This window comes from Pecten maximus, chromosome 18, assembly GCF_902652985.1.
Source record: "Pecten maximus chromosome 18, xPecMax1.1, whole genome shotgun sequence".
Lineage (NCBI taxonomy): Eukaryota > Metazoa > Mollusca > Bivalvia > Pectinida > Pectinidae > Pecten > Pecten maximus.
The window spans coordinates 2,700,195-2,727,725 of NC_047032.1; the positions used below are offsets into that span (position 1 = coordinate 2,700,195).

Below are 27,531 nucleotides of genomic sequence, written 5' to 3' on the forward strand. Positions count from 1 at the left end.
TCATGCCCTTCTAAATTGGTTTATACATTCATTAGAGGTCTAGGAGTAATGTTATGTCAAAATTATGCAGAAAAAATTTGTGATGTTTTCGCATTTGACCATTTTGTGGACTTAACTTTTTTGGCATCAAAACCCACTTTAAAGTTTTGGGGGTAAGTCCAAAAGTATGCACTTCACACCCTTCTAATTTAGTTTATGCATTCATTAGAGGTCCAGGAGTGATGTTATGGCAAATCATGCAGAAAAAAAATTGTGATTTTTTTTGACATTTTACCATTTAGTGGACTTAATTTTTTTGGCACAAAAACCATATTTAAAGATTTTTGGGGGTAAGTCCACACCCTTCTTATTTGGTTTATACATCCATTAGAGGTCTAGCAGTGATATTATGTGACATGCAAATTCAACTGCATGGGTTTTGTTGCCATAGTAACCACATGGAAGCTTCTGATTGCTGGAAATTAAAATAATGTTTGATTTCTTTGGAAATTGGTTTATAGTGGTTTTAGAGTCTGCAAATTCAACTGACTAAATTTAACAGCAAAAATCTTTATACATTGTAGATGTGCGTAATATATGTGACCGTGGTAAATACTAGCTGCATTATACCGCTCGGCTAGAGGCATCTTGTCTTTAGCTTGATTGGTTGGTTATAAGACTACAATTAATTTCATTATTCTATAAATAAACGCATTGGGGGAGAGGGAGATTAATTAGCTAGCCCCCAGACGACAGTTCTAGATATGTAAAATATCAACAGTACATAGTTATGTAAAATATCACTGGTGCATAGTTATGACACTGTTTACAGACAGGCTTATTATATTATAATTATTGTTATGACATTGTTTGCAGGCTGGCTTAGGTATGAAGGAGATCGGCGATGTTTGTGATATTATTAGTGAAACTGGGAGAACAATTCCAAATGCAATTGATCGGCGGATGGACTTCCACTTCAACGCTCTTCTGGACATCATTGCAGAATGGCGGAGAAACAAAGACAATGACCAGGATGTCAATTTGTTAGGTAACATTAAACTGTGGAAACTCAAAGAGTTTCTGGTAATAGAAACCACTGTACAAACGAGCGGTATAGATACAGGTCTAATAGGGGTATAGATACAGGTCTAATAGGGGTATAGATACAGGTCTAATAGGGGTATAGATACAGGTATAATAGTGGTATAGATACAGGTCTAATAGGAGTATAGATACAGGTCCAATAGGGGTATAGATACAGGTCCAATAGGGGTATATAGATACAGGTCTAATAGTGGTATAGATACAGGTCCAATAGGGGTATAGATACAGGTCCAATAGGGGTATAGATACAGGTCCAATAGGGGTATAGATACAGGTACAATAGGGTTACTGATACAGGTCCAATAGGGGTATAGATACAGGTCCAATAGGGGTACAGATACAGGTCCAATAGGGTTACTGATACAGGTCCAATAGGGGTATAGATACAGGTCTAATAGGGGTATATATACAGGTCCAATAGGGGTACAGATACAGGTCCAATAGGGGTATAGATACAGGTCCAATAGTGGTACAGATACAGGTCCAATAGGGGTATAGATACAGGTCCAATAGGGGTATAGATACAGGTCCAATAGGGGTATAGATACAGGTCCAATAGGGGTATAGATACCAGTCCAATAGGGGTACAGATACAGGTACAATAGGGGTACAGATACAGGTCTAATAGGGGTATATATACAGGTCCAATAGTGGTACAGATACAGGTCCAATAGGGGTACAGATACCGGTCCAATAGGGGTATAGATACAGGTCCAATAGGGGTATAGATACCGGTCCAATAGTGGTATAGATACAGGTCCAATAGGGGTATAGATACCGGTCCAATAGGGGTACAGATACAGGTACAATAGGGGTACAGATACAGGTCTAATAGTGGTATAGATACAGGTCCAATAGGGGTATAGACACAGGTCCAATATGGGTATAGATACAGGTCCAATAGGGGTATAGATACAGGTCCAATAGTGGTACAGATACAGGTCCCATAGGGGTATAGATACAGGTCCAATAGGGGTATAGATACAGGTCCAATAGGGGTATAGATACAGGTCCAATAGGGTATAGATACAGGTCTAATAGTGGTATAGATACAGGTCTAATAGGGGTATAGATACAGGTCCAATAGGGTATAGATACAGGTCCAATAGGGTATAGATACAGGTCCAATAGGGGTATAGATACAGGTCCAATAGGGGTATAGATACAGGTCCAATAGGGGTATAGATACAGGTCCAATAGGGGTATAGATACAGGTCCAATAGGGGTATAGATACAGGTCCAATAGTGGTACAGATACAGGTCCAATAGGGTATAGATACAGGTCAATAGGGGTATAGATACAGGTCCAATAGGGTAAGATACAGGTCCCATAGGGTACAGATACAGGTCCAATAGGGGTAAGATACAGGTCCATAGGGGTATAGATACAGGTCCCAATAGGGGTATAGATACAGGTCCAATAGGGGTATAGAACACGGTCCAATAGGGTATAGATACAGGTCCCAATAGGGGTATAGATACAGGTCCAATAGGGTATAGATACAGGTCCAATAGGGTATAGATACAGGTCCAATAGGGGTATAGATACAGGTCTAATAGGGTATAGATACAGGTCCAATAGGGGGTATAGATACAGGTCCAATAGGGGTATAGATACAGGTCCAATAGGGGTATAGATACAGGTCCAATAGGGGTATAGATACAGGTCCAATAGGGGTATAGATACAGGTCCAATAGGGGTATAGATACAGGTCCAATAGGGGTATAGATACAGGTCCAATAGGGGTATAGATACAGGTCCAATAGGGGTATAGATACAGGTCCAATAGTGGTATAGATACAGGTCCAATAGGGGTACTAGATACAGGTCCAATAGGGGTATAGATACAGGTACAATAGGGGTATAGATACAGGTCCAATAGGGGTACAGATACAGGTCCAATAGGGGTATAGATACAGGTCCAATAGGGGTATAGATACAGGTCCAATAGGGGTATAGATACAGGTCCAAATAGGGGTATAGATACAGGTCTAATAGGGGTATAGATACAGGTCCAATAGGGGGTATAGATACAGGTCCAATAGCGTTATAGATACAGGTCTAATAGGGGTATAGATACAGGTCCAATAGGGGTATAGATACAGGTACAATAGGGTTACTGATACAGGTCCAATAGGGGTACAGATACAGGTCCAATAGTGGTACAGATACAGGTCCAATAGGGGTATAGATACAGGTCTAATAGTGGTATAGATACAGGTCCAATAGGGGTATAGATACAGGTCCAATAGTGGTATAGATACAGGTCCAATAGGGGTATAGATACAGGTCCAATAGGGGTATAGATACAGGTCCAATAGGGGTACTAGATACAGGTCCAATAGGGGTACTAGATACAGGTCCAATAGGGGTATAGATACAGGTCCAATAGGGGTATAGATACAGGTCCAATAGGGGTATAGATACAGGTCCAATAGGGGTATAGATACAGGTCCAATAGGGGTATAGATACAGGTCTAATAGGGGTATAGATACAGGTCCAATAGGGGTATAGATACAGGTCCAATAGGGGTATAGATACAGGTCCTAATAGTGGTATAGATACAGGTCCAATAGGGGTATAGATACAGGTCCAATAGGGGTATAGATACAGGTCCAATAGGGGTATAGATACAGGTCCAATAGAGGTATAGATACAGGTCCAATAGGGGTATATAGATACAGGTCTAATATTGGTATAGATACAGGTCCAATAGGGGTATAGATACAGGTTCAATAGAGGTATAGATACAGGTCCAATAGAGGTATAGATACAGGTCCAATAGGGGTATAGATACAGGTCCAATAGGGGTATAGATACAGGTCCAATAGAGGTATAGATACAGGTCCAATAGAGGTATAGATACAGGTCCAATAGGGGTATAGATACAGGTCCAATAGGGGTATAGATACAGGTCCAATAGGGGTATAGATACAGGTCCAATAGGGGTACAGATAAAGGTCCAATAGGGGTATAGATACAGGTCCAATAGTGGTATAGATACAGGTCCAATAGGGGTATAGATACAGGTCCAATAGGGGTATAGATACAGGTCTAATAGGGGTATAGATACAGGTCCAATAGGGGGTATAGATACAGGTCCAATAGGGGTATAGATACAGGTCCAATAGGGGTTATAGATACAGGTCCAATATGGGTATAGATACAGGTACAATAGGGGGTATAGATACAGGTCTAATAGGGGTATAGATACAGGTCCAATATGGGTATAGATACAGGTACAATAGGGGTATAGATACAGGTCCAATAGGGGTATAGATACAGGTCTAATAGAGGTATAGATACAGGTCTAATAGGGGTATAGATACAGGTCTAATAGGGGTATATAGATACAGGTCTAATAGGGGTATAGATACAGGTCTAATAGGGGTATAGATACAGGTCTAATAGGGTTACAGATAAAGGTCCAATAGGGGTATAGATACAGGTCCAATAGGGGTATAGATACAGGTCCAATAGGGGTATAGATACAGGTCCAATAGGGGTATAGATACAGGTCCAATAGAGGTATAGATACAGGTCCAATAGGGGGTATAGATACAGGTCCAATAGGGGTATAGATACAGGTTCAATAGGGGTATATAGATACAGGTCTAATAGTGGTATAGATACAGGTCCAATAGGGGTATAGATACAGGTCTAATAGGGGTATAGATACAGGTCCAATAGGGGGTATAGATACAGGTCCAATAGGGGTATAGATACAGGTCCAATAGGGGTTATTAGATACAGGTCCAATAGGGGTATAGATACAGGTACAATAGGGGGTATAGATACAGGTCCAATAGGGGTATAGATACAGGTACAATAGGGGTATAGATACAGGTCAAATGGGGGTATAGATACAGGTCCAATAGTGGTATAGATACAGGTCCAATAGTGGTATAGATACAGGTCCAAAAGGGTTACTGATACAGGTCCAATAGGGGTATAGATACAGGTACAATAGGGGGTATAGATACAGGTCCAATAGGGGTACAGATAAAGGTCCAATAGTGGTATAGATACAGGTCCAATAGGGGTATAGATACAGGTCCAATAGGGGTATAGATACAGGTCAAATAGGGGTATAGATACAGGTCTAATAGGGGTATAGATACAGGTCCAATAGGGGGTATAGATACAGGTCCAATAGCGTTATAGATACAGGTCTAATAGGGGTATAGATACAGGTCCAATAGGGGTATAGATACAGGTACAATAGGGTTACTGATACAGGTCCAATAGGGGTACAGATACAGGTCCAATAGTGGTACAGATACAGGTCCAATAGGGGTATAGATACAGGTCTAATAGTGGTATAGATACAGGTCCAATAGGGGTATAGATACAGGTCTAATAGTGGTATAGATACAGGTCCAATAGGGGTATAGATACAGGTCCAATAGGGGTATAGATACAGGTACAATAGGGGTATAGATACAGGTCCAATAGGGGTATAGATACAGGTCCAATAGGGGTATAGATACAGGTCCAATAGGGGTATAGATAAAGGTCCAATAGGGGTATAGATACAGGTCCAATAGGGGTATAGATACAGGTCCAATAGGGGTATATAGATACAGGTCTAATAGTGGTATAGATACAGGTCCAATAGGGGTATAGATACAGGTACAATAGGGGTATATAGATACAGGTCCAATAGGGGTATAGATACAGGTCCAATAGGGGTATAGATACAGGTCCAATAGGGGTATAGATACAGGTCCAATAGGGGTATAGATACAGGTCCAATAGGGGTATAGATACAGGTCCAATAGAGGTATAGATACAGGTCCAATAGGGGTATATAGATACAGGTCTAATATTGGTATAGATACAGGTCCAATAGGGGTATATAGATACAGGTTCAATAGAGGTATAGATACAGGTCCAATAGAGGTATAGATACAGGTCCAATAGGGGTATAGATACAGGTCCAATAGAGGTATAGATACAGGTCCAATAGAGGTATAGATACAGGTCCAATAGAGGTATAGATACAGGTCCAATAGGGGTATAGATACAGGTCCAATAGGGGTATAGATACAGGTCCAATAGGGGTACAGATAAAGGTCCAATAGGGGTATAGATACAGGTCCAATAGGGGTATAGATACAGGTCCAATAGGGGTATAGATACAGGTCCAATAGGGGTATAGATACAGGTCTAATAGGGGTATAGATACAGGTCCAATAGGGGGTATAGATACAGGTCCAATAGGGGTATAGATACAGGTCCAATAGGGGTTATAGATACAGGTCCAATATGGGTATAGATACAGGTACAATAGGGGGTATAGATACAGGTCTAATAGGGGTATAGATACAGGTCCAATATGGGTATAGATACAGGTACAATAGGGGTATAGATACAGGTCCAATAGGGGTATAGATACAGGTCTAATAGAGGTATAGATACAGGTCTAATAGGGGTATAGATACAGGTCTAATAGGGGTATATAGATACAGGTCTAATAGGGGTATAGATACAGGTCTAATAGGGGTATAGATACAGGTCTAATAGGGTTACAGATAAAGGTCCAATAGGGGTATAGATACAGGTCCAATAGGGGTATAGATACAGGTCCAATAGGGGTATAGATACAGGTCCAATAGGGGTATAGATACAGGTCCAATAGAGGTATAGATACAGGTCCAATAGGGGGTATAGATACAGGTCCAATAGGGGTATATAGATACAGGTCTAATAGTGGTATAGATACAGGTCCAATAGGGGTATAGATACAGGTCTAATAGGGGTATAGATACAGGTCCAATAGGGGGTATAGATACAGGTCCAATAGGGGTATAGATACAGGTCCAATAGGGGTTATAGATACAGGTCCAATAGGGGTATAGATAAAGGTACAATAGGGGGTATAGATACAGGTCCAATAGGGGTATAGATACAGGTACAATAGGGGTATAGATACAGGTCCAATAGGGGTATAGATACAGGTCAAATAGGGGTATAGATACAGGTCCAATAGTGGTATAGATACAGGTCCAAAAGGGTTACTGATACAGGTCCAATAGGGGTATAGATACAGGTACAATAGGGGGTATAGATACAGGTCCAATAGGGGTACAGATAAAGGTCCAATAGTGGTATAGATACAGGTCCAATAGGGGTATAGATACAGGTCCAATAGGGGTATAGATACAGGTCAAATAGGGGTATAGATACAGGTCCAATAGTGGTATAGATACAGGTACAATAGGGGGTATAGATACAGGTCCAATAGGGGTACAGATAAAGGTCCAATAGTGGTATAGATACAGGTCCAATAGGGGTATAGATACAGGTCCAATAGGGGTATAGATACAGGTCAAATAGGGGTATAGATACAGGTCCAATAGGGATATAGATACAGGTCCAATAGGGGTATAGATACTCCTCTAATAGGGGTATAGATACAGGTCCAATAGGGGTATAGATACAGGTCAAATAGGGGTATAGATACTCCTCTAATAGGGGTATAGATACAGGTCCAATAGGGATATAGATACAGGTCCAATAGGAGTATATATACAGGTCCAATAGAGGTATAGATACAGGTCCAATAGGGGTATAGATACAGGTCCAATAGGGGTATAGATACAGGTCCAATAGGTTTACTGATACAGGTCCAATAGGGGTACAGATACCGGTCCAATATGGGTATAGATACAGGTCCAATAGGGATATAGATACAGGTCCAATAGGGGTATAGATACAGGTCCAATAGGGGTACAGATCGATACAGGTCCAATAGGGGTATAGATACAGGTCTAATAGGGGTATATATACAGGTCCAATAGGGGTATAGATACAGGTCCAATAGGGGTATAGATACAGGTCCAATAGGGGTATATAGATACAGGTCTAATAGGGGTACAGATACAGGTCCAATAGGGGTATAGATACAGGTCTAATAGTGGTATAGATACAGGTCCAATAGGGGTATAGATACATGTCCAATAGGGGGTATAGATACAGGTCCAATAGGGGTATAGATACAGGTCCAATAGGGGGTATAGATACAGGTCCAATAGGGGTATAGATACAGGTCTAATAGTGGTATAGATACAGGTCCAATAGGGGTATAGATACAGGTCCAATAGGGATATAGATACAGGTCTAATAGGGGTATAGATACAGGTCTAATAGTGGTATAGATACAGGTCCAATAGAGGTATAGATACAGGTCCAATAGGGGTATAGATACAGGTCCAATAGGGGTATAGATACAAGTCAAATAGGGGTATAGATACAAGTCCAATAAAGGTATATACAGGTCCAATAGGGGTATAGATACAGGTCTAATAGGGGTATAGATACAGGTCCAATAGAAGTATAGATACAGGTCCAATAGGGGTACAGATACAGGTCCAATAGGGGTATAGATACAGGTCCAATAGGGGTACAGATACAGGTCTAATAGGGGTATAGATACAGGTCCAATAGGGGTATAGATACAGGTCAAATAGGGGTATAGATACTCCTCTAATAGGGGTATAGATACAGGTCCAATAGGGATATAGATACAGGTCCAATAGGAGTATATATACAGGTCCAATAGAGGTATAGATACAGGTCCAATAGGGGTATAGATACAGGTCCAATAGGGGTATAGATACAGGTCCAATAGGTTTACTGATACAGGTCCAATAGGGGTACAGATACCGGTCCAATATGGGTATAGATACAGGTCCAATAGGGGTATAGATACAGGTCTAATAGGGGTACAGATCGATACAGGTCCAATAGGGGTATAGATACAGGTCTAATAGGGGTATATATACAGGTCCAATAGGGGTATAGATACAGGTCCAATAGGGGTATAGATACAGGTCCAATAGGGGTATATAGATACAGGTCTAATAGGGGTACAGATACAGGTCCAATAGGGGTATAGATACAGGTCCAATAGGGGTATAGATACAGGTCTAATAGGGGGTACAGATACAGGTCCAATAGGGGTATAGATACAGGTCCAATAGGGGTATAGATACAGGTCTAATAGTGGTATAGATACAGGTCCAATAGGGGTATAGATACATGTCCAATAGGGGGTATAGATACAGGTCCAATAGGGGTATAGATACAGGTCCAATAGGGGGTATAGATACAGGTCCAATAGGGGTATAGATACAGGTCTAATAGTGGTATAGATACAGGTCCAATAGGGGTATAGATACAGGTCCAATAGGGATATAGATACAGGTCTAATAGGGGTATAGATACAGGTCTAATAGTGGTATAGATACAGGTCCAATAGGGGGTATAGATACAGGTCCAATAGGGGTATAGATACAGGTCCAATAGGGGTATAGATACAAGGTCAATAGGGGTATAGATACAGGTCCAATAGAGGTATAGATACAGGTCCAATAGGGGTATAGATACAGGTCTAATAGGGGTATAGATACAGGTCCAATAGGAGTATAGATACAGGTCCAATAGGGGTATAGATACAGGTCCAATAGGGGTATAGATACAGGTCCAATAGGGGTATAGATACAGGTCTAATAGGGGTATAGATACAGGTACAATAGGGGTATAGATACAGATCCAATAGGGGTATAGATACAGGTCCAATAGGGGTATAGATACAGGTCCAATAGGGGTACAGATACAGGTCTAATAGGGGTACAGATACAGGTCCAATAGGGGTATAGATACAGGTCCAATAGGGGTACAGATACAGGTCCAATAGGGGTATAGATACAGGTCCAATAGGGGTACAGATACAGGTCCAATAGGGGTATAGATACAGGTCCAATAGGGGTACAGATACAGGTCCAATAGGGGTACAGATACAGGTCCAATAGGGGTACAGATACAGGTCCAATAGGGGTACAGATACAGGTCCAATAGGGGTATAGATACAGGTCCAATAGGGGTACAGATACAGGTCCAATAGGGGGTATAGATACAGGTCCAATAGGGGGTATAGATACAGGTCCCATAGGGGTATAGATACAGGTCTAATAGGGGTACAGATACAGGTCCAATAGGGGTACAGATACAGGTCCAATAGGGGTATATATACAGGTCTAATAGGGGTATAGATACAGGTCCAATAGGGTATAGATACAGGTCCAATAGGGGTATAGATACAGGTCCAATAGGGGTATAGATACAGGTCCAATAGGGGTATAGATACAGGTCCAATAGGGGTATAGATACAGGTACAATAGGGGTACAGATACCGGTCCAATAGGGGTACAGATAACGGTCCAATAGGGGTATAGATACAGGTCCAATAGGGTACAGATCGATACAGGTCCAATAGGGGTACAGATACAGGTCCAATAGGGGTACAGATACCGGTCCAATATGGGTATAGATACAGGTCCAATATGGGTAGATACAGGTACAATAGGGTTACTGATACAGGTCCAATAGGGGTACAGATACCGGTCCAATATGAGTATAGATACAGGTCCAATAGGGGTATAGATACAGGTCCAATAGGGGTATAGATACAGGTCCCATAGGGGTATAGATACAGGTCTAATAGTGGTATAGATACAGGTCCAATAGGGGTATAGATACAGGTCCAATAGGGGTATAGATAAAGGTCCAATAGGGGTATAGATAAAGGTCCAATATGGGTATAGATACAGGTACAATAGGGGGTATAGATACAGGTCCAATATGGGTATAGATACAGGTCCAATAGTGGTATAGATACAGGTCCAATATGGGTATAGATACAGGTCCAATAGGGGTATATAGATACAGGTCCAATAGGGGTATAGATACAGGTCCAATAGGGGTATAGATACAGGTCTAATAGGTGTATAGATAAAGGTCCAATAGGGGTATAGATACAGGTCTAATAGTGGTATAAATACAGGTCCAATAGGGGTATAGATACAGGTCCAATAGGGGTATAGATACAGGACCAATAGGGGTACAAATATGAGTCCTATGGGGTACAGATGAAAGATCTATTATGGTTCAATAATTGAAGGTCAAGTTATGACTGGTTGTGATTCTATGAAAATTGCAGAATAATACAGTAACTTATAGAAAAAATAATTGATGGGAACACTGTCTCTAAGTTCTTGAAAATGGTTTTATTTTGTTTTACAGACAAAGTAAAGGAAATGCACCGACAATTTAAAGAGGAATCTCAGCTATCATTTACACAGGTAAGACGGATTATATAATGGGCGGGCCCTTTCTTTACTGTAAAATGTGATGAGGTTAAACTTTGGAGGTAATTGATACAGAAATGTGATTGAAGCATGATGACTAGGTAACACAGGCATCAACACACAATACAAACAGATCACATTAGTGTTTCAGGGAAGATGTGTTCTCATGGAATTTCTAATGTTGCCATTATTTCCAAATGTGGTGACATTTTAACCATTTAATTGTAGGCTGCCTCAATCCTCAATCATAAATGACCTAGACCTACATTCAAGGTCACAGGGGTCAAATGCGTTAAAATCTTTAAACAATGTTTTCTTGGTGACCAAGCGACACCTAAAATTTATTTAAATGAATTAACCTATGTAACAAGAAGGGCTTATATTATGTATAATTTTAAGCTCCCCCGGCGGGGAAGGGAGAGTTCCCTAGGGAGAAACATGAAGTGGAGAGGGAGAAGAAAGGACACGCGGAGGTGAGGGGAGAAAGAACAATTATCTTGGGAGACAACGCGAAGTACATATGTAATAAACTATTGTTAACTATATGATGTTGTTGTGTTACACCAATGAGTTTATTTTGGTGCCGTGACCAGGATAGGAACAGGTTTATATTGGCCTAATATGAAAATGGATTAAACCATAGCAGGAGAACTTTTTGGACATTCTGAATATACCGGCGAATCTTTAAAGATATTAGGCGTAGGGTGACATTAAAATGGGGATCTTTGGCTGGTTTGGAATTGAGCCGTCACTCATTGTATTTAAGAAAAAAGTTGGTTGAAAATAAAAAGGTATTCTTTATTAAAAGGTTAAACATCATTGATCACTATCCCTTTCATCGCAAGCAAGAGACCTAGACAAACCCTGTCTCTTGAGAAACTTTGGTTCCAGAGAAACCAGCAGTTTGTAGACAATGTTGAATGATACGAAACTGTAGATAGTAGTAACAATATCTATGTTATGACCGAGGATGTAACCAGTGTATTCCTTTATGTGTAAATGGAACTTGTGTTGTAAGAGTAGTATTGGAAAGGGATATTTGAAGTTTACTTTACCTAAGATATCATTGTCTTGAGATCCTGGGGATGTGGTGTCAATAATGGACAAGTGAAACTTTCTGAGTGGTATCTGAACCGCATGGTGACCACGGAAGGGGTTCATTATGTATGGCGCAATGGGCGAAGCTGTGTGGTGGGTTTTTTGAGTTGGTCATTCTGTAGCATATTCTATTGAAGAATTGGGAAATTGGATTTATTTCTTGGAGGTGATGCCATTCGCTGTACGGGGTGTGAGGATTACACTACATGTGAACGTGAATAGTTACCCCATTGCAATGGCAGGGACGGATTGGCCCTAATGGAGAACATTTGGATGGTACCAAGTTTTCCGTTATTAAGTACGGTGGAATACGCACCTTGTGGATTAGCGATGGAATCTGTTACCGAATTTTGCTGAGCACTACTTGTGACTGAAAAGCTAGTATTATTTGTGTCAGTATTACATGTATTGTCATTGGAATTCTGGAATTGTAACTTGGGTGACCTTGATATTGCAAGGGTGTTTGTTGTACGTGGAATAGACTGTTGTCGTCTAAACTATCAAAAACTGACAACAATTATAGTTGTAAACGAACTGTTGGATCAATTGCTGTCGTTAACTGTTGGATTAAGTACTTTAGTAAAGGGATTAATTCCTTTTGTGAATTGAAATATTGTCATCGTGAACTATAATTGTCGTGTGCTGTATTGTGAACTGATACCAAGAAATATAACTGACTGGAGAAAGATTTTCTGCATGTATGTTAGAATAGGACACCAGAAGTTAACGTATCTCAAATTTATCAATATTTAGATTTTAATAAATTACAATTCCGACTGAGCTTTTCTTATAGAATCTGTTCTTTATACCAATTGAAATTGTTTAATTCTTTTAAATCACACAGTATTTTAACAGAATTAGATCATTTCAATTGATATAATGTACAAATTCTATAAGAAAATCTCACTCGTAGTTGTAATTTATTAAAATCTAAAAATGGATAAATTTGAGATACAGCCCTTTACTTCTAAGCACTCCATGTTGGAGATACGTCCTTGTTCCTCTAAACAATCGGTTTATTGGACAGGTGTAAAGTAATAATATTAATTCTTAATAGGATATATATACTTGGGGACCTTTTGAAAGTATTTTAGAAATGGATCACATGAAATGCGTTTCGAATAGGACATTGGAAGTATAATGTCTATGGACATGAATTAAGTGAAACACATTAATTCGTTATAATAGATTATTTTTAATCCTACATACATATGGATTATCATGATAATGTGCCATTTTGTATATGGATTTCGGGATACTAGGTAATATTCTTGGCAGAGACAAAATGGGCTTAGGGTATGTATAAGTTTAATACATCATTAAAAATAATAACTATCAGAGACAGCAGGTCAAAGGTCACGCAATACTGGACTGGGGAAAACGACACCTGTGATTGACAGGTTTGGTGTAGAATCTGAGCTCAGAGGCGTAGGCTGTGTGATTTCCTGAGTGACAGAACAGGGAAAGGTTTGCTCCAGTCTTAGATGGTATTGCTATAGTCATGATAAGCCATGACAATAAGGGATCGATTACTTGGAGGGGAGGGGGCAATGACCAGGTTCATATGTTGTCGCACGTGCCTTGTTAATTACACATGTATATGCAAAGAGGCCGGGCGAAAGGAAAGTGGTTAAACTTATTAGAGAGAGAAAGCTAAAGGTGTAGAGAGAGAACAAGAGGAGAACGCTGAAGGAGAGGGAGCTCCCCCGGACGGGAAAGGGAGAGTTCCCTTGGGGAGAACACAAAGGGGAGAGGGAGAAAAGAGGACATGCAGGGGTGAGGGTAGAGAGAACAATGGTCATGGATGTGATAACCTTTATACACAAGTAGACACAACATGAAGAAATAAACTATTGTAAACCATATGGTGTTATTGTGTTACACCAAGCCTACTTTTATACTTAAATTAATCAGCTTAGTATCTGCAGAAATGACATAGATCAACTTCAAAGTTGCTTTAGAAGCAGGTGAGTGATACAGGACCATTGGGCCAAATGATTAAACTATTTTGACTGGACAGAGAACGATTTCCATCTAGACAACCATTCACCTGGCAGACAATGATTAACTGACAGACCAACGTATGTTAATTACCTAGTATGTTGAAAGGTTGGTAAACTTGTTTCAGGAGGAAGAGAATTTACTGAACTTCCACATAGGAAACCTCGAATATGCTTGTGGATCAAGTTTGCAGCATGTGTCTTCGATCAGCTGGGACCAGAATGAAGAATACCCCCAGTTTTCCGGACCGAACCTTCTACTCACCCAGGGATACTCTGCTTTGCTACACAAACTTGCCGATGGCTCAGAGATTGTTTACGACACCGTAGTAAGTACATGATATCAATTATTTATTCTGAAAAATGTGTCAAATTTGATATCTCGATCATCGTGGTCTCTCTCTATCATTGTGGTATCTCTTGATCGCCGTAATCTCTTGGTTTCCCGAGTTTATTTAAGTGCCAGTGAGCTACACTTGGAAAACAAAGATCTGTTATCGCTGTGATTTTGGACATCAAGGACCACTGACAGGGAAAATTAGCTAAAAATTTAGTTTAAAGTGCTACTTCTCCTAATCAGCTGAAAGGATTTTAACCAAATTTAATTTCTATAGACATACCAACAACAGCATGTCAATATATAGCTATAACTGCTTTAACAATTGTTAACCTGGACAACAGCAGGTTATTATGTATGACCCTGTTACTGTAGACACATTTTGTCCGGACAACTCCTCCTAAACCGACGGGCCGATTCCAATGAAACTTCACACACATAATAATGATCATGTGTAGATGTGCATGCCACTTTCTTTTTCTCAAAATTATGGTTGCTATGCGGTCACTATAAACAGGTTTTCTGATAAGAACCATAACTTTAGTTTGTCCGGACAACTCCTCCTAAACCGATGGGCCGATTCCAATGAAACTTCACACACATATTAATGATCATATGTAGGTGTGCATGCCACTTTCTTTTTCTCAAAATTATGGTTGCTATGACAACTGGTCACTTTAAACAGGTTTTCTGAGAAGAACCATAGCTTTTAAGTTTGTCCGGACAACTCCTCCTAAACCAAACCAAACCAAACCGATTTCAATGAAACTTCACACAAATATAGAGGACCATGTGTAGATGTGCATGCCACTTTCTTTTTCTCAAAATTATGGTTGCTATGGCAACTGGTCACTATAAACAGGTTTTCTGATAAGAACCATAACTTTAAGTTTGTCCGGACAACTCCTCCTAAACCGAAGGGCCGATTTCAATGAAACTTCACACAAATATAGAGGACCATGTGTAGATGTGCATGCCACTTTATTTTTCTCAAAATTATGGTTGCTATGGCAATTGGTCACTATAAACAGGTTTTCCTATAAGAACCATAACTTTAAGTTTGTCCGGACAACTCTTTAACTAAAGGGTCGATTTCAATGAAACTTCACACAAATATAGAGGACCAAGTGCAGATGTGCATCTCACTTTCTTTTTCTCAAAATTATGGGTTATCTTAGTTGGCCTCTAATTAACAGTTCCAATTCACCATTGACTCGTGTAGATTGCGGGGGTATTAGTCAGCCATCCTGGTGACAGTTCTAGTTATGTATGACCCTGTTACTATTTACAGTTTCAATACTTGTTCTCATTTCCAGGTATCTGAGATAGACTACAGTAATGAGAAGGTGTCTATCCGGTCCAAGGCAGGTCAAGTCTGGCAGGCAGACAAGGTAGACGGTTGTGTTGGATGTCTGCTGATTACACGGCTCAGTCCAATTAATGTTTTAAATTTTATGATTAGCAAACTTTTTAAATTAAAAAAAAAGTAAAAATTAAGTGATTGGTATGTGGATTTTGTTTCACCTGTGATGTCTGGAAAACAAGAGTATATTGTTGTTTTCCTCCATTAACATTTCATCTCAAAGTTTTGTGTTTAGTTCTGTATCAGTCAATTTGATATATCACAACACGCTCATCATTTATAGAATAAATTTAGGGACTTTTTGTAAGAGTGATATTTAGTGTTTAGTTCTGAATCAGTCGATTTGATATATCACAACACGCTCATCATTTACAGAATCAATTTAGGGACTTTTTGTAAGAGTGATATTTAAGTCCACCATCCTCAGGTGGTGAACTTTTGAACCTTTAATCTACACTTAATATCTTGTTTTTTAGGTGCTGGTAACCTTACCGTTGTCCCTCCTGAAAGACGAAACCATTACATTCAACCCCAAACTCTCTGACAAGAAAAAGCAGGCAATAAGGAGTCTTGGGGTTGGCTTTGTGGAGAAGGTTATCCTGCAATTTAACCACAAGTTCTGGAAGAATCACCGGTCTGGTGTGTTTGGTCATGTGACTCTTGGGTCGTCAAGTGCCAGAATGTTTAACGTATTTTATGATATTTCACCCTCTGATGTAAGTAAATGTGATATACTCTTACTTATTTTGAACTATAAGCTAGCTGACTCTAAAGAATGTTCATATTACGCATTTTACCCAGAGGCCACGATAGCTCCGTCGGTTAGAGCGCTGGTCACTTAATCTCAGGTGGTGATTCAATGTGTGTACTTCGGTGCTCCCTACTTAAGTTGGTTTGTTTCTTGGGATTTAAAATAAGTCTGCCTGTGCTGTCATGGTTGTGTGAGTGGTCAAGCCATTTTACCTTAATTGTTCTGGATGGCATGTGACAGGCCTACCGTATGTTGAACAGTGAGGTAGTCACCAACTACTACGAGGAGACCCCGCCTCAAAATGACCCTGGCTGTTCACAGGACAACAAACCCAGCAAAACAAAGCAACACCCTGAAACCCTGAAGGTCTTCATCATTGAATCACAACTTTATGATATTATAGTTATGACACTGTCTACAGACAGATAAGGGAAATCCCATTTTTAGCTCACCGAAAGTCCGTCCATCAACATTTGCTTTAAATCGCTACTAGTCATAATATGCTTAGTGGATTTTAACCAAATTTGATCAGAAACATCACTTGGGGAAGGGAAACAGATTTTGCGTAAATGACGATTCTGACTCCAAAGGGGCCAGAGGGGCAGGGTCAAATAGGGGAAATAGAGGTAATTCCTTTAAATCGCTACTAGTCATAAAGTTATGAATGGCTTTAAACCTAATTTAGTCAGAAACATCCTTCAGGGAAGGGGAACAGATTTTGCATAAATGGTGACTATGATCCCCAAGGGGCTAAAGGAGTGGGGCCCAATAGGGGAAATAGAGGTAATTCCTTTAAATCACTACTTGTCATAAAGTCATGAATGGATTTGACGCCAATTTAGTCAGCAGCCTCCGTCCCATAACCATGTATAGCATCGCTGGACATTAAGGGATAAACACAATTCTGTAAAAATAGGCCCAAGGGTCTTTCCCCACCTTAAGGGACTTAGTTTCTTCAAACACAATCATGTTGTAAAAACAATCCTTGAGGTCTTTCAGAACCTTAGAGAGTCTGGACTTTGACCATGTATAGCATTGTTCGAGATTGACAAATAAAGCTATATATTAACGAATTGAACATGAACATTATTTTGACGTTTGGTCAAATCCAACCAGGTGAGCGATACAGGCCCCATGGGCCTCTTGTTAACTATCGTCTGTTGGATTTGTATTTGAATTCATTCTAACTTTGATAACATTATCATTATGGGATGACATCTTGATGGTATGTACATGTTGGCCATGACTTACCTCCAGGGGCTGATAGGCGGGGCCAAAAAGGGTCAAATTAACTGTAATTTCAAAAAACTTCTTCTCAATACCCAAATAAGGTAGAATCAAATACTCTTGGTAGGTAGAAAGGTCTTAAGGTGCTTTACCAAAATTGTGAATTTCATGTCCCTGGGGTCTCGTGTTTGCCCCTTGGGAGGGGTAAACTTTACTATAGTTATACCCCCGCAACGAAGTTAGGGGGGGTATACTGGAATCAGGTTGTCCGTCCGTCCGTCTGTCTGTCTGTAGACGCATTTTGTCCGGACAACTCCTCCTAAACCGATGGGCCAATTCTGATGAAACTTCACACAAATATTAATGATCATGTGTAGATGTGCATGCCACTTAATTTTTCTCAAAATTATGGTTGCTATGGCAACTGGTCACTATAAACAGGTTTTCCGATAAGAACCATAACTTTAAGTTTGTCCGGACAACTCCTCCTAAACTAAATGGCCAATTTCAATGAAACTTCACACAAATATAGAGGACTATGTGTAGATGTGCATGCCACTTTCTTTTTTTCAAAATTATGGTTGCTATGGCAACTGGTCACTATAAACAGGTTTTCTGATAAGAACCATAACTTAAAGATTGTGCGGACAACTTCTCCTAAACCGAAGGGCCGATTTCAATGAAACTTCACACAAATATAGAGGACCATATGTAGATGTGCATGCTACTTTATTTTTCACAACATAATGGTTGCTATGGCAACTGGTCACTATAAACAGGTTTTCTGATAAGAACCATAACTTAAAGTTTGTCCGGACAACTCCTCCTAAACTAAATGGCCAATTTCAATGAAACTTCACACAAATATAGAGGACCATGTGTAGATGTGCATGCCACTTTCTTTTTTTTTCTTCAAAATTATGGTTGCTATGGCAACTGGTCACTATAAACAGGTTTTCCGATCAGAACCATAACTTTATGCTTGTCCGGACAACTCCTCCTAAACCGAAGGACCGATTTCAAAGAAACTTCACACAAATATAGAGGATCATGGGTAGATATGCATGCCACTTTCTTTTTCTCAAAATTATGGTTGCTATGGCAACTGGTCACTATATCACTGGGTTATCTTAGTTAGCCTCTAATTAACAGTTCCAATTCACCATTGACTCGTGCAGATTGCGGGGGTATTAGTCAGCCATCCTCGCGACAGTTCTAGTTTATATAGTGAAATCACATTTCTGACTCTCATTTATTGGATTTCTATTGGAATTAATTCTATCTTTTTTAACATTATCAGCATGGGATGACATCTTGATGGTAATCACATGTTGGCCCTGGCTAGCTCCTGGGCTTAGGGGCGGGGCCAAAAAGGGTCAAATTAACTGAAATATTTCAAAACTCAAGTGACCGTTCAGACCCATAGGCCTCTTGCTTCATAATGTAATGTTTTGCTTCATAATGTAATGTAGATCATCATCTGTCATCGCAAAAAAAAGTTTAAAATTGCTCCATGAAATTTAGTTTTTACTTGCAGGGAAATGTTCTCTGCTATTCTGGAATTCCCTCTGTAATCACTAACATTTGCAGACATTTACAGAAAATTGTGCTATTTCTTTATCCTTACTTGGATTTTTTTTTTTTTTTTTTTAATTGCATTTTTTTTTTTTCCAAAATGTGTAAGTATCTCGAACAAATTAATATGAAAAGGCATAGTTATATTTTTGCAACAAAGCAAATGGTGCTACAAAGATCACTCATGGAAATTTCTATGTCATTCTTTTCATTATTTCCTGTCCTTGTCATATCCCCTTAATTTGAGATGTTCTGTGTGTTACAGGAGAAATGTGGCAGGTTCATCTTAAAAACACACATATCTGGGGACTCTGTGTGCCACCTACGTGAGAAGACGGACAAAGACGTTGTATCTATGTGTATGGTCACACTGCGAACCATGTTCCCCACCGAGGTAAGTCAGTGTAACATCAGTCCACACTTAGGACAAAATGACTACACCAGTCCACACTTAGGACAGAATGACTACATCAGTCCACACTTAGGACAGAATGACTACACCAGTCCACGATTAGGACAGAATGACTACACCAGTCCACACTTAGGACAGAATGACTACACCAGTCCACACTTAGGACAGAATGACTACACCAGTCCACGATTAGGACAGAATGACTACACCAGTCCACGATTAGGACTGTATGACTACATCAGTCCACATTTAGGACAGAATGACTACACCAGTCCACACTTAGGACAGAATGACTACACCAGTCCAAACTTAGGACAGAATGACTACACCAGTCCACACTTAGGACAGAATGACTACACCAGTCCACACTTAGGACAGAATGACTACACTAGTCCACACTTAGGACAGAATGACTACACCAGTCCACACTTAGGACAGAATGACTACACCAGTCCATACTAAGGACAGAATGACTACACCAGTCCACACTTAGGACAGATTGACTACACCAGTCCACACTTAGGACAGAATGACTACACCAGTCCACACTTAGGACAGAATGACTACACCAGTCCACACTTAGGACAGAATGACTACACCAGTCCACGATTAGGACAGAATGACTACACCAGTCCACGATTAGGACTGTATGACTACATCAGTCCACACTTAGGACAGAATGACTACACCAGTCCACACTTAGGACAGAATGACTACACCAGTCCAAACTTAGGACAGAATGACTACACCAGTCCACACTTAGGACAGAATGACTACACCAGTCCACACTTAGGACAGAATGACTACACCAGTCCACACTTAGGACAGAATGACTACACCAGTCCACACTTAGGACAGAATGACTACACCAGTCCATACTAAGGACAGAATGACTACACCAGTCCACACTTAGGACAGATTGACTACACCAGTCCACACTTAGGACAGAATGACTACACCAGTCCATACTTAGGACAGAATGACTACACCAGTCCACACTTAGGACAGAATGACTACACCAGTCCACACTTAGGACAGAATGAAACATCTGTCCACACTCTCAACAGATTGACTGAGGATTGTTCAGCTAGTTGCCTCCTTGGAAGACTCATGACAAAGTTTGCAAAAGAAAAACCTTGACTTTTAATATACATATAGAATGTTTAAGGGATCAAATTTGTTAAAACGAATCATGAGGAAACCTTCTAGAATAAATACCTAAGTCCTTTGAGTGGAAATGTTGGTTTAAAGATGAGTTTTGTCAAATTGTTGAATACTTGGTGAATGATGCATGCCCATTGGGCCTTTTGGTACATCTTGAATTTAGGTAGTACCAGATCCCATTAAATACATCGTGACTCATTGGCATGCTGACCCCTATTCAAAAATGGCCTACAGTTTCATCCCAACCGGAAGTAGTGGTGATGACTACGACCTACTGGCACAGGAAGTCGGGGATAAAGTGTTTTTTGCAGGGGAGGTAAGTCACTGATAAAGTCTAGTTAAGGGGAGGTAAGTCACTGATAAAGTCTAGTTAAGGGGAGGTAAGTCACTGATATAGTCAAGTTAAGGGGAGGTAAGTCAGTGATAAAGTCTAGTTAAGGGGAGGTAAGTCACTGATAAAGTCTTGTTAAGGGGAGGTAAGTCACTGATAAAGTCTAGTTAAGGGGAGGTAAGTCACTGATAAAGTCTAGTTAAGGGGAGGTAAGTCACTGATATAGTCTAGTTAAGGGGAGGTAAGTCACTGATAAAGTCAAGTTAAGGGGAGGTAAGTCAGTGATAAAGTCTTCTTAAAGGGAGGTAAGTCACTGGAGTCAAGTTAAGGGGAGGTAAGTCAGTGATAAAGTCAAGTTTAGGGGAGGTAAGTCACTGACAAAGTCTAGTTAAGGGGAGGTAAGTCAGTGATAAAGTCTTAAAGGGAGGTAAGTCACTGATAAAGTCAAGTTAAGGGGAGGTAAGTCAGTGATAAAGTCTTCTTAAAGGGAGGTAAGTCACTGGAGTCAAGTTAAGGGGAGGTAAGTCAGTGATAAAGTCAAGTTTAGGGGAGGTAAGTCACTGATAAAGTCAAGTTAAGGGGAGGTAATGTTTTGTTAAGGAGAGGTAATCATGGATTTGTTATGGGGAAAGAAATTGATGATAATGCTTTGTTAAGTGGAGGTAATTTTGTATGTTACTTTTTTGGAATGACAAAGACATTTTCTTTCAAGCAAATAATTTAGAGAGAAAAAAAAAAAGAGAAAATAGTCCAGAAAAAAATAGACTACCCTGTTATGATGCCCTAACAAAATCTTGGCAATATGAACTGCAACTGTCGGTATAAATCCTAACCTAAATGACATGAACATTTTTCAGGCCACAAACAGGAGATATCCACAGTCAGTGACAGGAGCTTTTCTCAGTGGTATCAGGGAGGCAGAGAAGATACACAACTCTCTAGGGACAATAATAACATCATGACAGTTTCTTATTGGTATCAGGGAGGCCGACACACAGCTCCCTAGGGACAGTAATGACCAGTTTCTCAGTCGTATCAGGGAGGCCGACACACGGCTCCCTAGGGACAGTAATGACCAGTTTCTCAGTCGTATCAGGGAGGCCGACACACGGCTCCCTAGGGACAGTAATGTCCAGTTTCTTAGTTGTATTAGGGAGGTTTCAAGATCAGTAATGCTGACTAAGGGTTTCACATTGTCGAAATCTGCTACTGAAATGAATGTTTAGTTGATATCATCAATACAGGAAATGATCCCGAGTAAACAATCATGTACATTGTACCCATTAGATGTCTACTGTGTTACAGGAAATGATCCGGAGTTAAGGAAATAAAGGAAATAATTAGTAATATAATATGTGTAGTTAAAGTTGTATTTATTTCTAGTGGTTCTTGTTACACCATGAAACAATCGGGTAATATTTATACACAACAATCAATTTCCACTGTACAATAAAGAATGGCTGTTGTCTGTGACTAGTGACTTTGGTCAGTCATCAACTTTTTTTTTTTAAAACTACATTATTTGATTTTCACTCAGAAATGAAACCTGGATTTGAAATAGATATATATCATCTGAAGGATATTCTCAATGATTTCCTGTGTCTGATACTGAAGGTAAACATAAGCAGTAAAATATCCATTATCGTATTAGTCTTTCAGCTCAGATTGAAAAGGACTAGAGACTTCATTACAGTTTGTATTGAGTGTATATGACAATCCCTTTCCCATGATGAATGATCTAACACTATATTGTCAAGCAGTCACTGGTTTTTTTTCAGATAAGGATATTGTCCCAATTCACTAAGACAATTAAGAGCTAGCTAAAACCCTGTACGTGATACTGAGTCACATGGCGATGAGCCCTGTACGTGACGCTGAGTCACATGGCGATGAGCCCTGTACGTGACGCTGAGTCACATGGCGATGAGCCCTGTACGTGACGCTGAGACACATGGCGATGAGCCCTGTACGTGACGCTGAGTCACATGGCGATGAGCCCTGTACGTGACGCTGAGTCACATGGCGTGATGCTGAGTCACATGGCGATGAGCCCTGTATGTGATGCTGTGTCACATGGCGATGAGCCCTGTACGTGACGCTGAGTCACATGGCGTGATGCTGAGTCACATGGCAATGAGCCCTATACGTGATGCTGTGTCACATGGCGATGAGCCCTGTACGTGATGCTGAGTCACATGGCAATGAGCCCTGTACTTGACGCTGAGTCACATGGCATTGAGCCCTGTACGTGACGCTGAGTCACATGGCGTGATGCTGAGTCACATGGCTAGGGCCCTGTACGTGACGCTGAGTCACATGGCGTGATGCTGAGTCACATGGCGATGAGCCCTATACATGATGCTGTGTCACATGGCGTGATGCTGTGTCACATGGCGATGAGCCCTGTACGTGACGTTGAGTCACATGGCGTGATGCTGAGTCACATGGCGATGAGCCCTGTACGTGACGCTGAGTCACATGGCGATGAGCCCTGTACGTGACGCTGAGTCACATGGCGATGAGCCCTGTACGTGACGCTGAGTCACATGGCGATGAGCCTTGTACGTGATACTGAGTCACATGGCGATGAGCCCTGTACGTGACGCTGAGTCACATGGCGATGAGCCCTGTACGTGACGCTGAGTCACATGGCGATGAGCCCTGTACGTGACGTTGAGTCACATGGCGTGATGCTGAGTCACATGGCGATGAGCCCTGTACGTGATGCTGAGTCACATGGCGATGAGCCCTGTACGTGACGCTGAGTCACATGGCGATGAGCCCTGTACGTGACGCTGAGTCACATGGCGATGAGCCCTGTACGTGACGCTGAGTCACATGGCGATGAGCCCTGTACGTGATGCTGAGTCACATGGCGTGATGCTGAGTCACATGGCGATGAGCCCTGTACGTGACGCTGAGTCACATGGCGATGAGCCCTGTACGTGATGCTGAGTCACATGGCGTGATGCTGAGTCACATGGCAATGAGCCCTGTACATGAACCCTTGCCCTTGGCTTTTACGGTTCTTAAATTTTGCTCTGTGCTTGGCCTTGAAAATCCTTGAGTTTACTTTTGGCTCTATATGTAATTACAGACATGAATAGGTGATTCAGTGTTCTCTATATGTAATTACACAGACATGAATATGTGATTCAGTGTTCCCTATATGTAATTACACAGACATGAATATGTGATTCAGTGTTCCCTATATGTAATTACACAGAGACATGAATATGTGATTCAGTGTTCTCTACATGTAATTACACAGACATGAATATGTGATTCAGTGTTCTCTATATGTAATTACAGACATGAATATGTGATTCAGTGCTCCCTATATGTAATTACACAGACATGAATATGTGATTCAGTGTTCCCTATATGTAATTACACAGACATGAATATGTGATTCAGTGTTCCCTGTATGTAATTACACAGACATGAATATGTGATTCAGTGTTCCCTATATGTAATTACACAGACATGAATATGTGATTCAGTATTCTCTATATGTAATTACACAGAGACATGAATATGTGATTCAGTGTTCTCTATATGTAATTACAGACATGAATATGTGATTCAGTGCTCCCTATATGTAATTACACAGACATGAATATGTGATTCAGTGTTCCCTATATGTAATTACACATACATGAATATGTGATTCAGTGTTCTCTATATGTAATTACAGACATGAATATGTGATTCAGTGTTCTCTATATGTAATTACACAGAGACATGAATATGTGATTCAGTGTTCCCTATATGTAATTACACAGACATGAATATGTGATTCAGTGTTCCCTATATGTAATTACACAGACATGAATATGTGATTCAGTGTTCCCTATATGTAATTACACAGACATGAATATGTGATTCAGTGTTCTCTATATGTAATTACACAGAGACATGAATATGTGATTCAGTGTTCCCTATATGTAATTACACAGACATGAATATGTGATTCAGTGTTCCCTATATGTAATTACACAGACATGAATATGTGATTCAGTGTTCTCTATATGTAATTACACAGAGACATGAATATGTGATTCAGTGTTCTCTATATGTAATTACACAGAGACATGAATATGTGATTCAGTGTTCCCTATATGTAATTACACAGAGACATGAATATGTGATTCAGTGTTCCCTATATGTAATTACACAGACATGAATATGTGATTCAGTGTTCTCTATATGTAATTACACAGAGACATGAATATGTGATTCAGTGCTTCCTATATGTAATTACACAGAGACATGAATATGTGATTCAGTGTTCCCTATATGTAATTACATGGACATGAATATGTGAATCAGTGCTCCCTATATGTAATTACACAGACATGAATATGTGATTCAGTGTTCCCTATATGTAATTACACAGACATGAATATGTGTTTCAGTGTTCCCTATATGTAATTACATGGACATGAATATGTGAATCAGTGTTCTCTATATGTAATTACACACAGACATGAATATGTGATTCAGTGTTCCCTATATGTAATTACATGGACATGAATATGTGAATCAGTGTTCTCTATATGTAATTACACACAGACATGAATACGTGAAAATGTACTTGTTCAATCTGAAAGAACAACTCTTTGTTTGAATCTTGGGTCCATATAAATTCAAAGGTGACTGTTCCAAGAAATTTTGTATCGTAAATTACAAGACTAGGCAAATTAGTGCTAAGTCAAACATGAGAACATGAAAGCATTGAAGCATTGGACATAGCAAACATTTTTAATGTAAAATGTCTTTGATTCAATCTGCATAAAAAGCTGCTTCAATAATCTCAATGAAAATAAGTTTCGCATAACAGATGTCACATATATATGGTTATTAATGACATCTTATAGATGCATAAATGACCTTGACATACATTCAGGGTTAAATATCATTATGTAAATAAGTTGTGTTGGTTTGTAATGTTTTTTGTCTGTTATATTCCGTGTAGTATCATTTGTACATTAAACTGATGAAATAAACAAGTATTTTACAGATACACTTGTCTTCCTTTTCTAAATCTTTTCACATTTCTTTGATATCACTTGGAATTTATTTACGTCACCTGGTCCTAAAGACCCATGAGCTTATGGTAATTGGAAAGATGTTTATAAAATTTAACACACATGACCCCCTTGAAAGGACTAAATCAAGGTCATTCATTAATTTCAATGATTTTGTGAGCTCTACACCCTATATGGATTGCACAAATGATGAAAAGAGTGCTAGAATTTGAGGTCAGTGTTGGAATTTGCACACAAGTGCTTGAAAGGAATTCAATTCTTTTTAGATTCTTTAACAATAAAATATACATCACTAGAACATTATAAATGGAAATATAAAGAGTCTACTATTTGATGAAAGCTTTGAAAGAATGGATTTCCACAATCTATACTGGGACACAACTCAACAATGTCTTTTTGAGGCAGGGTCTCCTTGTAGTAGCTGGTGACTACCTCACTGAACAACATGCAGCCGGCCCATCACATGCCATCCAGGGCAATTAGGGTAAAGTGTCTTACCAAGGACAGCCACAACATCACAGACCAGTCTATTTCTCAGCTTTCCGAGAAACAAAAACCGCCAGGGTAGGGTATTTCAGAGACCACAGCTAGACACAGGACACAGCACTTTAAGCTCCAGGGAGCAAATAACTAGTTGAAACTATAAATGTAGTTAATTGAGCTTAATTTAAGTGCAATAGAAACAGATAGAACAGTTATGGTCATCGCACAAATTAAACAAGAGGCCCATGGGACCTGTATCGCTCAGCTGGTTGGATTTGACCAAATGTCAAAATAATGTTCATGTTCAATTCGTTTTATTTGTCAATCTCAAATAATGCTATATATGGTTATAGTGTGGGGATCCCAACTGCTTTAAAGAAATAACGAAGTCCAGACTCTGTAAGGGTCTAAAAGACCTCAAGGATTGTTTTTACAACATGCATTCATAACTTAAAAACTAGTAACGATTTAAAGGAATTACCTATATTTCCCCTATTGGGCCC

At 39.9% G+C, this 27,531-nt stretch overlaps 1 protein-coding gene across 1 annotated transcript in view; it reads left to right on the top strand.

The window, feature by feature from the left end:
• LOC117316162 (lysine-specific histone demethylase 1B-like) overlaps positions 1-26,520 on the top strand; it is a 47,248-nt gene extending 20,728 nt beyond the window's left edge. The window contains exons 12-19 of the mRNA XM_033870673.1: positions 856-1,027; positions 11,172-11,230; positions 14,463-14,663; positions 15,988-16,062; positions 16,511-16,750; positions 19,853-19,981; positions 21,327-21,479; positions 22,352-26,520. Coding sequence (XP_033726564.1) covers positions 856-1,027; positions 11,172-11,230; positions 14,463-14,663; positions 15,988-16,062; positions 16,511-16,750; positions 19,853-19,981; positions 21,327-21,479; positions 22,352-22,456 — 1,134 coding nt within the window. The 3' untranslated portion in view covers positions 22,457-26,520. The remainder of the gene's footprint in view (positions 1-855; positions 1,028-11,171; positions 11,231-14,462; positions 14,664-15,987; positions 16,063-16,510; positions 16,751-19,852; positions 19,982-21,326; positions 21,480-22,351) is intronic.
• The last annotated feature ends 1,011 nt before the right edge of the window (positions 26,521-27,531 follow it).